Raw genomic sequence first — 16150 nt, 5'->3', positions numbered from 1 at the left:
TTGCTCATGATGCGGTTTCCTCTACATTGGGGAGACTGGGCGCCTCCTAGCAGAGCGCTTTAGGGAACATCTCCGGGACACCCACACCAAATAACCACACCGCCCCGTGGCCCAATATTTCAACTCCCCCTCCCACTCTGCCAAGGACATGGAGGTCCTGGGCCTCCTTCACCGCCGCTCCCCCACCACCAGAAGCCTGGAGGAAGAACGTCTCATCTTCCACCTCGGAACACTTCAACCCCAGGGCATCAATGTGGACTTCAATAATTTCTTCATTTCCCCTTCCCCCACCTCACCCTAGTTCCAAACTTCCAGCTCAGCACTGTCCCCATGACTTGTCCAGATTTGTCCGACCTGCCTATCTCCTTTTCCACCTATCCACTCCACCCTCTCCTCCCTGACCTATCACCTTCATCCCCTCCCCCACTCACCCATTGTACTCTATGCTACTTTCTCCCCACCCCCACCCTCCTCTAGCTTATCTCTCCATGCTTCAGGCTCACTGCCTTTATTCCTGATGAAGGGCTTTTGCCCGAAAAGTTGATTTCGCTGCTCGTTGGATGCTGCCTGAACTGCTGTGCTCTTCCAGCACCACTGATTCAGAATCTGGTTTCCAGCATCTGCAGTCATTGTTTTTACCTCACAAATATTTGCAGCCATCTCTTCCAACTTACTAGCAGCTTCCTATTGATGGAGCATGGACAAAGCCAAAATCTCCACAAAGCTTATGTTGGTTCATCTCTGAAATGGGCACAGAGTTTGTGTTGTACAATTACTCAGTTCCGATTGAGTGGTAACCAGGCTGCATGCCAACTTCCTGTTGTTTGCAAATTATATTGCTCTGTCTCTTCTGCCAGGCTTCCCTGCAGTCTTCATTGGCGATGCACATTGGTAAGGGAATGGGGTATTGTTGTCGGTAACTCGTTCTTTGTGAAGGTGGTGTCCATCTCTTAAAGACTGTGGCAGGTGATGGGAGTACTGTGGAACAGAATCTGACCTGGGAAGGAAATGTCAGTCACCCAGTAAGCGAAAGGGAAGACTTCCTGAATTTTTGGATATGCATTAAAGGTCTTGCTTAAGGAGATGATGGGAAATGAACAGAGATAGATATTTCTAACCAGCATAGATATGATGGGCAAAAGGGCCTTTGCCTCTGTTGTAGATCTCTATGACTCTACATGGAGCATCATTAGTTGAGCAGGAGGCTATCCAAATACTCATTGAGTTAGCAGTAAAATAAATAATGTGGGGATAACTGTCAAGAGTGCAACTAACTGACCAATGCCCAGTGCTGGAAGACATTCATGGGATTGAAGTGAGTGATTCAGGTTAGTGAGTGCACTAACAGCTGACATCTGAGTCCAACAGCAGAAACACTAACTCTGTTATGCAACCTCAGCTCAATGATGCTCAGGGAGACCAGTTCCAAAGGGGATTGTAGGGTAATGCAGCATTCTTACAATCACTTTATTTTTTATTCTTCAGTAGTGTGTGAATATCACTGCCAGTACCAGCAGTTGTTGCCTGGTATAATTCCACTTGATGTTACTGCTGGATACATCAAATACCACAATGATATCTACATTCTGTTTTATTTTTCATTTAGTGTAGTGACCTTTCACTGAAACATAAGGATGTCAGATTATAGATTTGGTATTGCAAATAAAACAAAAGAAATTTATGACTCTAAAAAAGGATAAAGAAACCAAGGTATCTCAGTACATTCTAAACTATCAAATAGAACTCCCTCACTATTGGCATCATGAGTCTACCTACAGCAGTTCAAGAAGGCAGTTCACCATCACTTTCTCAAGATCAACTAGAGAGAGTTTATAAATGCTGACTCTTCTGAAGAACTGGACTGGAATTGTTAACTCTGTTTCTCTCTCCACAGATGCTGTCAGACCTGCTGAGTTTCTCCAGCATTCTCTGTGCCAGTTGACTGAACTGTTTCTTCTTAGTTCTGTTCCTGGGGAGACGTGATTTTTTTTTCTTCTTGATCACTCACACATCTGAGAGCTTAGAATTCTTCAGTCCTTTAATAATCTGCAGAGTTCTGACCAAACGCTCTTGGCCTAACGGTTTTTTACAAACCATAACCCTGAGGCTGAGACAACTCAAAACTTAACTACACTGAGAACCATCTCCTTTCTCTGGGAGAAACAATGTTTGAGCTCAGTCAACTGAACTCAAAAGGCTTTCCATTTCTGATTTTTAAAAACAAAAATCCATCATTGATTATTCTAAACATTAAAAGCAAGCTAATACATTTTAATGTCCACTCTCCCTGCCATAAAACTCCACAATATAAACAGTTTTCTCTTTGACACAAGCTGATTTAAAATAAAGGTTCCAAAAAGCTGACCTAGTTAATTATTAAATCCCTTCACCCATCTCCAACCCCATATGCCAGTGGTTTAAAATATAAAACTAAAAAATATATAAATGCATATACATTATAAATACACACCTTTCATCATATGCACTATTGCTATTTTTCTTGAATTAATTGCCATTTCACTGGCCATTTCACTGAGCTGTTGAGAGTAAATCACATTGCTGTGGGTGTACAGTTATGAATCGGCCAGACAAGGTAAGGATGACTGATTTCCATCCTTAAAGGTTTACTGAACCTGATGGGTTCTTTCAGAACAATCAATTGCTTTCACAGTCACCATCAATGAGACTAGGTGCTAATTCTGAGTTTATTAATTGCATTTAAATTCCACATACAGGGTATGTAGTGCGGCACGGTGGCACAGTGGTTAGCACTGTTGCCTCACAGCGCCAGGGACCTGGGTTCAATTCCCACCTCAGGTGACTGACTGTGTGGAGTTTGCACGTTCTCCCCGTGTCTGCGTGGGTTTCCTCCGGGTGCTCCGGTTTCCTCCCACAGTCCAAAGATGTGCGGGTCAGGTGAATTGGCCGTAGTATTAGGTAGGGGGTATATGTAGGGGTATGGGTGGGTTGCGCTTTGGCGGGTCGGTGTGGACTTGTTGGGCCGAAGGGCCTGTTTCCACACTGTAAGTAATCTAATCTAAAAAAAAATGTGTTCCTTATCCTTCCCTGTCCCTGGACATAACTAGGGCAGAAAACTTGAAGCAATCAAAACAGTACTTCGACACTGGACAGATTACTCGCTGGATTAGTGGTGCTGGAAGAGCACACCAGTTCAGGCAGCATCCAAGGAGCAGCGAAATCTCGCTGTACATCTTGAAACTTCCAAAAGGTATGAGAGTAAATTTCCAAAGCATGACTGATGTTAGGAACAGCTATCAGAGAGATTCATCCAGTATGTGATGAATCTTTCAAATGGCATTAACCGAGTGTGAAGCCATGAAAGATTTAGACAATAATTGCTGGAACATGGAGCCTCAAAATGGCAACACCAGACTTTAAATCAGTGTTTGATCAATGCCGTTGAACCACAATAGTTCATACTACAGGGTCTCATCCACAAATGTATGTGAACAGAGATGTGAGGTACCTTAGGAGGCGCTGAGCTAACCCAATTTTCCTACAAACACACTGTATGACAAAAACACAGTGATCCAATAAGTGTGTGAGAAATGTCAATTTTTCTATTTGTTTGCATTTTAAAAATGCCTGAACCTGTGCAGTAAAAGGTTGTAAATAGCTGGGAGAGAGCTGAGTAACCCTTCACAACTGAATGTGTTGTCTTCAGATGGATCCATCACATTGTCATTGCACTCTTCTCTCAGTTTTCCTGCTGCAGTGGGAACTCCTGGAACACATTTTGTTGGGCCGAAGGGCCTGCTTCCACACTGTAAGGAATCTAATCTAATCCAATCTAATCTAATCAACCCATTTATCTTCAGCTGGGGGAGCAGTTCGTCAGTGGGGGGATTCGTCAGAAATGAACAGACAACGGCACAGAAAGCAAAACCTGATAACCAGCTTTATGGGTGAACAAGCTGCTCACACACTAACCCAAGACTAACACAGACTTGGAAAAGATTCACCGCAGCCAAAGGTTTGATTATTTCATTCAATTTTCTACATCACTGAAGTGTAGATTATGGGTCAAAGGGTTTTGTGTGCTTTGTGAAGTGATGGAAGAAATCAGAAGGAATACTTACTTTTGGCGAACCTTGGTGGATTGTCATTAACATCAGTGAGAGTGATATTGACCATTGTTGTCCCTGCTAAGCCTCCCATTTGACCACCCATGTCTTTGGCCTGAATGATAACTTGGTATTCTTCTTTCACTTCTCGGTCCATGTTTGATAAAGCGGTTCTTATGACACCTAAACATGGAATACAGAGACAAAATCAAATATTTATCATGAATTCGCTTAGGTAATTAATACTACAATTAATACGCACATGTGGCAGATTCTCACATTTGCCTTTCATTGCAAATTGGCACTGACTCCATTTTATAGATATTCAATTGGAAGCTATTCCAATGCATATACTCTCTCTCACACTCATCCACACTTTCTCAAGGACACACACACACACACACACACACACATTTGCAGATGCATTTTATTTTGTTCCACAATTTATAGTCACAGTCAGTGTGGCATTTTTTAAATTCCTGCTTTCAGAACAAGACCAGCCTGATATCAAACTCAGAGACAGATTCTGAACGAGGCCTCATGCCTATAATTCAGTGTCTGACCTGAGATTTGTATCTCTTCCTGATTGATTTTGGAAAGTTAGGCAGACAATGATAAAACCTTTAATTATCCTGGGACAGTTACTTGAAACAGATTCTGAATTTGTATATTGCATTTTCTTTCTAACAAAGTTCTCTATCAGTTATCTTAGGTTTGTTCACTCCACTTACACTAACTGTATGATCCTTTGATCTCTCTGCCTATAAACTCTGCGTCAGTGTGCCCTCTTTCTGTGCACCTGATGAAGGAGCAGCACTCCGAAAGCTTGTGATTTCAAATAAACCTGTTGGACTATAACCTGGTGGCTTGTGACTTCTGACTTTGTCCACCCCAGTCCAAAACTGGCACCTCCACATTGATATTCAGGTGAGTGATGGGATGGACCAATTGGTCATCATTCCGAAATTTGGAAGAGGTTGTGATTTCAATGCTGCTTTTGTCGTTCAACTTTGTTTTGTTTGACTGCCTTTAAAACACCAACATCTGCATTCATACAGCACCTTTAACAGCATAACAAGCCCCACAGGACTTCATAAAGAAAGTTATCAAACAGAATTTGTCATTGTCTGGAATGGGGCACTTTAGTGATGAAGAGAGCCTGGATAAGCTCAGGTTGTTTTCTTTGGAGTAGAGAAAGTTGAGTGAGGACCTGTTGGAAGTGGATAAGATTGTGAGGGGCATGGACAGGGTGGATAGGAAGCAGCTGTTTCCCTTGGTCAAAGGGTCAAGATCAAGGGGGCATACTTCTAAAGTGAAAGGCTGAAGGTTTAGAGGGGATTTGAGGTAATTTTGTTTCACCTAAAAGGTAGTGAGGGTCTGAAATGCATTTCCTGGGAGGGTAGTTGAGGCGGGAAACCTCACAACCTTGAAAAAAATACTTGGATAATGACTTGAAATGTCATAACATTCAAGGCAATGAGCCCAATGTGTGCAAGTTGGACAAGCGTAGGCAGGAGTGTATTTTTGGTAGCACCGACATGATGGGCCAAAGGGCCTCTTCTTTGATCACATCATATAAGAATCAAAAGGTCAGTCAAAGGGCTCAGTTTTAAAGAGTCTCTTGAAGAAGGAAAAAGAGGTGGATGGATGTAAAGGATTAGGGAGAGAATTCCAGAGTCTCGGAGCAGAATCATGCCGAGCTGTTGGGGGTCTTGCCAATACAGCTAGGTAGATTCTGACCCTGCCTCCTCTGGGAAGCTCCATCAAAGCATATGCCAATCAGGCAGTACAGGCCTTTGTTTGATTGAAGTCCCCAGCAGGTGGAGATCCCACCCACTTAGAGTATTGGCAAATGAGAGTACCTCACTCTGTAGTACCAGGAAGTAGGCCTTGGGCCTGGTGGTGGAAGGGCAGCCCCTGATGTCCCAGGATTGCAGGGGACATTCCCAAGAGGTGGAGGGGTGTGACTCTCTTGGGTTTGGGGATTATGTGGAAAGAGCAGGTAGAGATGTTGGGTGCAAAGGCAGGATTGGCTCTCACTGGTATCAAGGTAAAAACAAGGACTGCAGATGCTGGAAGCCAGAGTCTAGATTAGAGTGGTGCTGGAAAAGCACAGCAGTTCAGGCAGCATCCGAGGAGCAGGAAAATTGACATTTCGGGCAAAAGCCCTTCATCAGGAATAGAGGCAGGGTGCCTGCAGAGCGGAGAGATATCTCCCACCCTGCCCCTTGTAAAAACGCCATCCCATATTCCCAATTCCTTTGCCTCTGCCGCATCTGCTCCCAGGAGGACCAATTCCAATACCGAACAACCCAGATGGCCTCCTTCTTCAAAGACCACAATTTCCCCCCAGACGTGGTTGACAATGCTCTCCACCGCATCTCCTCCACTTCCCGTTCCTCCGTTCTTGAACCCCGCCCCTCCAAACACCACCAGGACAGTACCCCACTGGTCCTCACCTACCACCCCACTCACCTCCAGGTACATTGTATCATCCGCCGTCATTTCCGCCACCTCCAAATGGACCCCACCACCAGGGATATATTTCCCTCTCCTCCCTATCAGCGTTCCGAAAAGACCACTCCCTCCGCGACTCCCTCGTCAGGTTCACACCCCCCACCAACCCAACCTCCACTCCCGGCACCTTCCCCTGCAACCACAAGAAATGCAAAACTTGCGCCCACACCAACCCCCTTACTTCCCTCCAAGGCTCCAAGGGATCCTTCCATATCCGTCACAAATTCACCTGCACCTCCATCATCAGACCATGGCAACACGACGCCTGGAGGAAGAGCGCCTCATCTTTCGCATAGGAACCCTCCAACCACAAAGGATGAACTCAGATTTCTCCAGCTTCCTCATTTCCCCTCCCCCCACCTTATCTCAGTCCCAACCCTCGGATTCAGCACCGCCCTCCTAACCTGCAATCTTCTTCCCGACCTCTCCGCCTCCACCCCCACTCTGGCCTATCACCCTCACCTTAACCTCCTTCCACCTATCGCATTCCCAACGTCCCTCCCCCAAGTCCCTCCTCCCTACCTTTTATCTTAGCCTGCTTGGCACACCTTCCTCATTCCTGAAGAAGGGCTTATGCCCGAAACGTCGATTCTCCTGCTCCTTGGATGCTGCCTGACCTGCTGCGCTTTTCCAGCAACACATTTTTCAGCTCATGGTCCAGTATAGATGGATCATATTTCATGATGACACATACCAAAGGTCCTGTGCCACAATGATTCAACCCAATCCCACAGAAGTGTTCACTGGCATTAGAATCAAACCTCAAAGAATGAGAATACCTGACAGAAACTTTAACGCAATTCCCAGTCTGAAGTAAAGACTTCTCAAACACTGCTGCTAAATACAGAATAGACTGCATTTGATTGAAAAGAATGTAATAAAAGCGTCTCTCCTGAGTTGAGATTCCTGTTTTTGCATAATGTATTTTGCTGCAAGCTTACTAATTTTTAATTCTTTCCAATAAATTCCTCAAGCATAAATCTAAAAGCATATAATTATATCAATAAGCTGCAAGCCCAGTTAAATTTCTTGACCAATGTCTCATTGGCATTGTAATTATTGCAAATACAATATTTACTTATTTTTTAAACATTTTCAAAAGGAACGAATCGCTACATTTAGATTGCTCGGTTTCCCCACCTGACCAAATCATGAGCTGATTGGGCAGAGGGGATCTATGATTTATCACGGGAAGGGAAAGACGAGAAGGCTGGAATGTCAGAAGTATTTTCTTGGCTCCATTTACTGATTCCTAACGGTGAAATGGGATGACAGGACAAACATATGAAGAGCGATTGGATCAGCTAGGACTACACCGAAAACAACAGATGCTGGAGATCACAGGCGGGTTAGGCAGTGTCCATGGAGAGAGAGGAAGCAAACGTTTTGAATCTCGATGACTCTTAGCTTGCCGTCTCTGCCTGACCCACCTGTGATCTCCAGCAGTTATTTTCAGTATGGATTCCAGCATCTGCAGTAACTTGCTCCTACACAGGACTATATTCACTGGAGTTCAGGAGAATGAGGGATGGGGAATCTCATAGAAGCCTATAAAGTCATAACAGGACAGGGCAGATTAAATGCAGGAAGGATGTTCCTAATGACCAGAACCAAGGGTCACAGGCCAAGTATACGGGTAAACCATTTCCAACTGAAATGACAGAAGTCTTTACCCAATCAGTGGGGAGCCTGTGGATTCTCTGCTACAGAAACTGTTTGAGGCCAAAACATTGAATGTCTTCAAGTAGGAGTTAGTCATAATCTTTCGGTATAAATGAATCAAACAGTATGGGGGAGAAAGTGGGAACAGGGGACTGGGTTGGGTGATCTGCCATGATCATATACAATGGCAGAGCAGGCTTGAAGGGCTGAATGGCCTACTTCTCTTCCAATTTTCTATGTTTCTATGAAAGTGGTCTAGACCAGTGTGAACCTGGCTTGCTGTGAATTGTCTGTTTACTCTGTACACTGATATTTTCTTATTATCTTGGAAACCATGGAAAGTTTACAGCACGCAGAGAGGCCACTTAGCTCACTGTATTTGTCTTGGCTGTATGATGAGTTATCCTGCCCTAATCCCACTTTCCAGCATTTGCTCTGGAGTTCTGCAGGTCTGCTTTGGGATGTGTTCTGAGATTTTTAAAGATAAACCAGGTGAAAATAGCAATGAGTAAACAAGTCTGTAAAAAGGGCATGAACCAGAATCCACAACCTTTCTAATTCAAGAAAGCTGCCACTGAGTCACCCTGGAATATCCTAAGTTCTTGCTTAAGTACAAGTAACAAGGATGCTGAGGCAATAGTAAAGAGTTATGAAACAAAAACAGAAATTACTGGAGAAACTCAACAGGTCTGGGGGCATCTGTGGCGAGAGAAACACATTTCGAGTTCAGTTCTGATAAAGAGTTACTTGGCTCAAAACAGTAACTCTGTTTCTCTCTCCACAGATACTGCCAGACCTGCTGAATTTCTCCAGTAATTTCTGTTTTTGTTTCACATTCCCAGCATCCACAGTTCTTTGTTTAAGTGAAGAGGTATTGATGCTCTTTCTATGATTACCACAAAAGAGGAAAGTATTTTAATGACTTCCTGTTCAGACTGTTAAAGAGTTTTTTAAAAAGTCTGTAAAATACTGTCCGCTCAGTCACCTGGTTCACTTATTTATTTTGTGAACTTTGTTTGCTTCCAAATTACCATTTGTGACTTTACCGTTGAGAAGTAAATATCCAAATCATTTCTGAAATAAGTGGAAATTAGCAATTACTTCATCTGACAGAGATCAATAAACAACTGCTGAACCTCAGGCCAGTAATCTACTTATAAACATGAAGGGCGGAGATCAAAGATGGCGGCGACTCAGCAAGTCTGAGTCTATAGTGCTCCTCCCAAGACCTAGGCAAAGTGGGCTACCCTCCCCCACCACACTCACCAAAACAACTAAAAATAGTTTTTATTTAATGTAATTAGTGGTTTAGTACTAAATTTATACAGTTCAGTCTCCTGTAAAAATGACTAGGGGGAAAAGAGCCTGCAGCTCTCAGCAGGCAGGAGCCCCTCCCCCACCCTTCCCAGAGGCATCTGCAGACGCCCCAGGGGACTTACCTACGGCGGTGAACCTCGCGGAAATAATCTTCAAACTCGACACGAAGATCGATGCTTTCATAGAAGAGTCCCGAAGTCATGGAATTCTCTCTCGGCCGCGCTACAAAAGCACGGCCAAGACATCGAAGAAATTGAATATCGACGAGTCGGAGGGGCGGAGCTAAAAGCCGCGACCTCCAAGGCCATTGCAGAATCGGCAGTGGATCGGGCCCGAACTCTCGAGCAGTAAGTCCCGACCTTAGAGAACCGCATTGACGACCTCGAGAATCAAGGTCGTCGAAAAAATATTCGTTTGCTGGGCCTTCCCGAACGGGAAGAAGGCGACCAGCTTACAATGATCCTTGAACAGTGGCTTCCACAGTTATTGAATCTGAAGCCTGGATCAGGCCAGGTAAGGGTAGAATGGGCCTACCGGGTCGTAATACGCAGGTCTGGCTTGAATCAGCACCCCGTCCGGTCCCGTTCTGGCTGCAGAGCGAGAAGGTGAGGCAGACGCTTTTGGAAGCCTCCAGAAATCTTGGGAAAGATCCACAAGCCATGACTCATAAGGGATCCAAGATTATGTTATTTCAGGACTTTTCTCCAGCTTTGGTTCAAAAGAGGAAGACGTTTGATGAAACAAAGAAGTGTTTAAGGGATTTAAACATTCAATACTCCTTGCGCTTCCCAGCTAAACTACGTGTCCGTGTATAATTTCGGATCACCAGAGAAGGCCAAGGAACTTTTGGACTCTCTTAGACAAACTATAAGAGTTAATTGATGTTGTTTTGCCCAAACCCCACCCCGGTTTACCCCCTTTTTTTTCCTTTCATTATCTTACTGTTTAATATTATCTCTGGGGGGTGGGAAGAAGGGCTTATTTATTCATCCTTTACTGAATGATTTCCTTTCCCCTCTTTTTTTTTGTGTGTATATTATATATATATAAATTTCATTATTATTTGCTGAGACTGTGATTTTATAGTCATATACGTTCATAAATGGTATTAACATTACCAAATATATCCAGGGGTTGGTGTGGGTGAGGGGGGGAAGGGGGCGGTGGGGGATAGGGTACTCACTGTTAGAGGTAAAAACAATGACTGCAGATGCTGGAAACCAGATTCTGGATCAGTGGTGCTGGAAGAGCACAGCAGTTCAGGCAACTTCCAAATTGCAGCGAAGATTCCCCTGGCCTCGGAAACGACTCAGACGCCATTAGCCAAGCGGCTGATGCAGCTACCACCCCCACGCTGATGGATGATGTCACTTCCACCCCCATCATGGCCACTCCCACAGCCACTTCCACCCCTCACAATTCCTCATGCATCACACGTGACATCACGTCCTCCTCTCACATCATCGCTGATGCCACACGCTCAATGACTTCCGCCACCCCTACTGCCGTGGTCACCACCACTTCCGCCCCAACCATCACCACTCACCTGCTCCCCACAGACCCCACTGTCACTATCCCCACCCCCCAGAACCCTGAGGGGAACACTACCTCTGCTCATGACTCCACCCCCATTTCCCCCACCATCACACCCACTCCAGGTACTGGCTCCGACCCCACTCCCAGCTCCACACCCACACCAGATCCCAGCTCCCAGCCCTGCCGAGTTTTCACCATCCCTCCAGACCTCCCCCTCACTGAGGACGAACGATCAGTCCTCAGCAAAGGACTCACCTTCATCCCCCTCTGTCCACGCATCAATGAATTTAATACACGCCGTGTATTAAACAATTCTTCCGTCGCCTCCGCCTCCGAGCTTACTTTCACAATCAGGACTCCCGCCCACCTTCCGAGGACCCCTTCGCCACCTCCAACACACTGCATCCACCTGGACACCCTGCGCTGGCCTATTACCTGCCCTCAACCTCTTCATTTCCAACTGCCACCGGGACATTAACCGCCTCAACCTGTCTACCCCCCTCCCCCACTCCAACCTCTCACCCTCACAACGCGCAGCCCTCCAATCCCTCTGCTCCAATCCCGACCTCACCATCAAGCCAGCAGATAAAGGGGGCGCAGTGGTAGTCTGGCGCACTGACCTCTACACCGCTGAAGGCGAACACCAACTCGAGGACACCTCTTCCTACTGCCTCCTCGACCATGACCCCACCCCCCATCACCAAACCATCATCTCCCAGACCATACAGAACCTCATCACCTCAGGAGATCCCCCACCCACAGCTTCCAACCTCATGATCTGGGAACCCCGCACTGCCTGGTTCTACCTCCTTCCCAAGCCTGACCACCCTGGCCGACCCCTTGTCTCAGCATGCTCCTGCCCCACTGAACTCATCTCTACCTACCTTGACATTTTCCTATTCCCCCTAGTCCAGGAACTCCCCACATACGTTCGAGACACCACCCACGCACTCCACCTCCTCCAAGACTTCTGTTTCCCTGGCCCCCAATGCCTCATCTTCACCATGGATATCCAATCCCTCTGCACTTCCATTCACCATGACCAGGGCCTCCAAGCTCTCTGTTTCTTCCTCTTCCGACGTCCCCAACAGTACCCTTCCACCGACACTCTCATTCGTTTGGCCGAACTGGTCCTCACCCGTAACAATTTCTCCTTTGAATCCTCCCACTTCCTCAAGACCAAAGGGGTAGCCATGGGCACACGTATGGGTCCCAGCTATGCCTGTCTCTTTGTTGGCTACATAGAACACTTGATCTTCCATAATTACACCGGCACTACTCCCCACCTCTTCCTCCGCTACATTGATGACTGCATTGGCGCCACCTCGTGCTCCCGCGAGGAGGTTGAGCAATTCATCAACTCCACCAACACATTCCATCCTGACCTTAAATTTACCTGGACCATCTCTGACACCTCCCTCCCCTTCCCGGACCTCTCCATCTCCATTAATGACGACCAACTTGACACTGACATTTTTTACAAACCCACCGACTCCCACAGCTACCTGGATCACACCTTTTCCCACCATACCTCTTGCAAAAATGCCATCCCGTATTCCCAATTCCTCCGCCTCCGCCGTATCTGCTCCCAGGAGGACCAGTTCCACCATAGAACACACCAGATGGCCTCCTTCTTTAGAAATCACAATTTCCCTTCCCAGGTGGTTAAAGATGCCCTCCAATGCATCTCGTCCACATCCTGCACCTCCGCCCTCAGACCACACCCCTCCAACCGTAACAAGGACAGAACGCCCCTGGTGCTTACCTTCCACCCTACAAACCTTTGCATAAACCAAAACATCCGCCGACATTTCCGCCACCTCCAAAAAGACCCCACCACCAGGGATATATTTCCCTCCACACCACTTTCCACCTTCCACAAAGACCGTTCCTTCCGTGACTACCTGGTCAGGTCCATGCCCCCCTACAACCCACCCTCCTATCCTGGCACTTTCCCCTGCCACCGCAGGAACTGTAAAACCTCTGCCCACACCTCCTCCATCCAAGGCCGTAAAGGAGCCTTCCACATCCATCAAAGTTTTACCTGCGCATCCACTAATATCATTTATTGTATCCGTTGCTCCCGATGCCGTCTCTTTGACGTTGGGGAGACTAGGCACCTCCTAGCTTTAGGGAACATCTCCAGGACGCCCACACTAATCAACCACACTGCCCCGTGGCACAACATTTCAACTCCCCCTCCCACTCTGCCAAGGACTTGGAGGTCCTGGGCCTCCTTCACTGCCGCTCCCTCACCACCAGACGCCTGGAGGAAGAGCGCTTCATCTTCAACCCCAAGGCATCAGTGGACTTCAACAGTTTCCTCATTTCCCCTTCCCTCACCTCACCCTAGTTCCAAACTTCCAGCTCAGCACTGTCCCCATGACTTGTCCGGACTTGTCCGACCTGCTTAGCTCCTTTTCCATCTATCCACTCCACCCTCTCCTCCCTGATCTATCACCTTCATCCCCTCCCCCACTCACCCATTGTACTCTATGCTACTTTCTCCCCACCCCCACCCTCCTCTAGCTTATCTCTCCACACTTCAGGCTCACTGCCTTTATTCCTGATGAATGGCTTTTGCCCAAAACGTCGATTTTGCTGCACTTTGGATGCTGCCTGAACTGCTGTGCTCTTCCAGCACCACTAATCCAGATACTCACTGTTAGTTCTCGTTCAGTAGTATACTTGAATTTTCTTTATCCTATCATAGGGTGCCTGGGTGAAGGGCAGGGCACTGGTTGGGAGAGGTTATGATGGGCTTTTTGGAAAGGAATTGATGCCCCCTGGAAATAAGGGGGAAGATTTCCATTTAAATACGTTTTATACTTTTTTTTACTATTTAGAAATTTTTTTAATATATTGATCTGAATGTACTAAAGAGCTTTTATTTTGTGAATTTTATATGCTCTATGCTCAGGATGTTTTGGATAAATATGGGTTTGTGTTGTGATCTGATGTTAACACATTCCGAGCATGTATATCACTGCTCAATTTATATGTTATTCGTTGGAATTTTTTTATTCTCTTGAATAATGTAAGAATTTTAATGATACACTCTGGTTAGTTGTAAGTCAGATGAGTAGTTAGTTGAGTTTTGTCTTTTTTTTCCTCTTGGTATTTCTGTTTTCTTGTCTGACAGATTTTGGTTAGCATTTATTTAAGATTTAACTGTATATCAATGTTTCTACCTGGGCCTTTTTTTTAGTTTTCTTTTGTAAAGTTGTGGAAAAAAAATAAAAATAATAAATTTTTAAAAACATGAAGGGAAGCTAAAATCACCACCATCTTACTGGACCAGAGGGCTACTCTCTCATTAGGAAGAGACGGTGAGAGAGAAAGAGAGAAAGAGACAAAGAGAGAGAAACTTGGTGATGGTTTAACCTGAGGGTCACCACAACTCAAGCAAGAACTGAACCTATGCTGTTGATATCCCTTTATATTGCAAAGCAGCCATCCAGCGAACTCAACTAACTAACCCCTGGATCGGAAGTAGAGTACTTACTTCATAGTTCACTGTATGGCAAATATCACCAAAAATTATCAATCCTCAGACAATAACATTGAGAATATGGTCATGGATTCATCTTGAGAGTGTCATTGGCCATTAATAAGTACATGTGTCCAAAAAGTACTTACAGTTTGGAAGAGTCAAAGCATCTGAGCAAATAAATATTTAAAGCACATCAGAAAACATAAAGTTAATGGGTTGCAGTTTAAGAAGGGAGTGGACTTAGTTGTTTCAGTAAGAACAGAGAAAATGGTAAAAGAGGGGGTAGTGTGGCACTGTTAGTCAAGGACAGTATTACGATGGCAGAAAGGATGTTTGAGGACTTGTCTACTGAGGTAGTATGGGCTGAGGTTAGAAACAGGAAAGGAGTGGTCACCCCGTTGGGAGTTTTCTATAGGCCTCCGAATAGTTCCAGAGGTGTAGAGGGAAAGGATAGCAAAGATGATTCTGGATAAGAGTGAGAGTAACAGGGTAGATATTGTGGGAACTTTAACTTTCCAAATATTGAAATACTACAGTTTGAATACTTTCAATGGGTCAGTTTTTTGTCCTTTGTGTGCAGAATGGTTTCCTGACACAGTATGTAAACAGGCCAACAAGGGGCGAGGCCACACTGGATTTGGTACTGGGTAACGAACCCAGCTAGGTATTAGATTTGGAGGCAGATGAGCACCTTGGTGACTGTGACCACAATTCAATTATGTTTACTTTTGTGATGGATAGAGATAGAAATATAATGCATGGCAAGAGTTATAACAGGGGAAAAGGCAATTATGATGCAATTAGGCAAGATTTAGGATGCACAGGATTGGAAAGGAAACTGCAGAGGATGGGCACAATTGAAATATGGAACTCATTCAAGAAACAGCTACAGTGTGTCCTTGATAATTATGTACCTGTCAGCCAGAGAGGAAGTTGTCCACCTTGGGAGCCATGGTTTACTAAAGAAGTTGAATCTCTTGTCAAGAGGAAGAAGAAGGCTTATGTTAGGATGAGACATGAAGGCTTAATTAGGGGCCTTGAGAGTTACAAGTTAGCCAGAAAAGATTGAAACAGAGCTAAGAAGAGCCAGGAGGGGACATGAGAAATTGTTGGCAGACAGGATCAAGGAAAACCCTCAAGCTTTCTATGAGTATACCAGGAATAAAAGAATGACTAGAGTAAGATTCGGGCCTGTCAAGGACAGGATGGGAAGTTTTGTGTAGAGTCCAAAAAGGTAGGGGAAGCTGTAAATGAATATTTTTCGTCAGTATACAGACTGGAAAAAGATAATGCTGTCGGAGGAGAATACTGAGATACAGGCTACTACACTAGATGGGATTGACGTTCAGAAGGAGGTGGTGTTAGCAATTCTGGGAAGTGTAAAAATAGATAAGTTCCCTGGGCCAGATAGGATTTATCCTAGGATTCTATGGGAAACCAGGGAGGAGATTGCTGAGCCTTTGGATTTGATCTTTTTGACATTATTGTCTTCAGGAATAGTGCCAGAAGACTGGATGATAGCAAATGTCATTCCTTTGTT

General features: G+C 45.4%; 1 protein-coding gene across 2 annotated transcripts in view; it reads right to left on the bottom strand.

Annotated features, from left to right (window-relative positions):
• Positions 1-16150, bottom strand: part of LOC132832348 (cadherin-12-like) — a 649932-nt gene that overhangs the window by 177765 nt on the left and 456017 nt on the right. For both annotated transcript variants that reach the window (XM_060850281.1, XM_060850282.1), the window contains exon 5: positions 4101-4268. In XM_060850281.1, the coding sequence (XP_060706264.1) occupies positions 4101-4268 (168 nt within the window). The remainder of the gene's footprint in view (positions 1-4100; positions 4269-16150) is intronic.

The sequence above is a fragment of the Hemiscyllium ocellatum genome, chromosome 34 (genome assembly GCF_020745735.1).
Source record: "Hemiscyllium ocellatum isolate sHemOce1 chromosome 34, sHemOce1.pat.X.cur, whole genome shotgun sequence".
NCBI lineage: Eukaryota > Metazoa > Chordata > Chondrichthyes > Orectolobiformes > Hemiscylliidae > Hemiscyllium > Hemiscyllium ocellatum.
The sequence above is the reverse complement of the archived record's forward strand: the minus strand, read 5'-3'. Positions and strand labels throughout refer to the sequence as shown.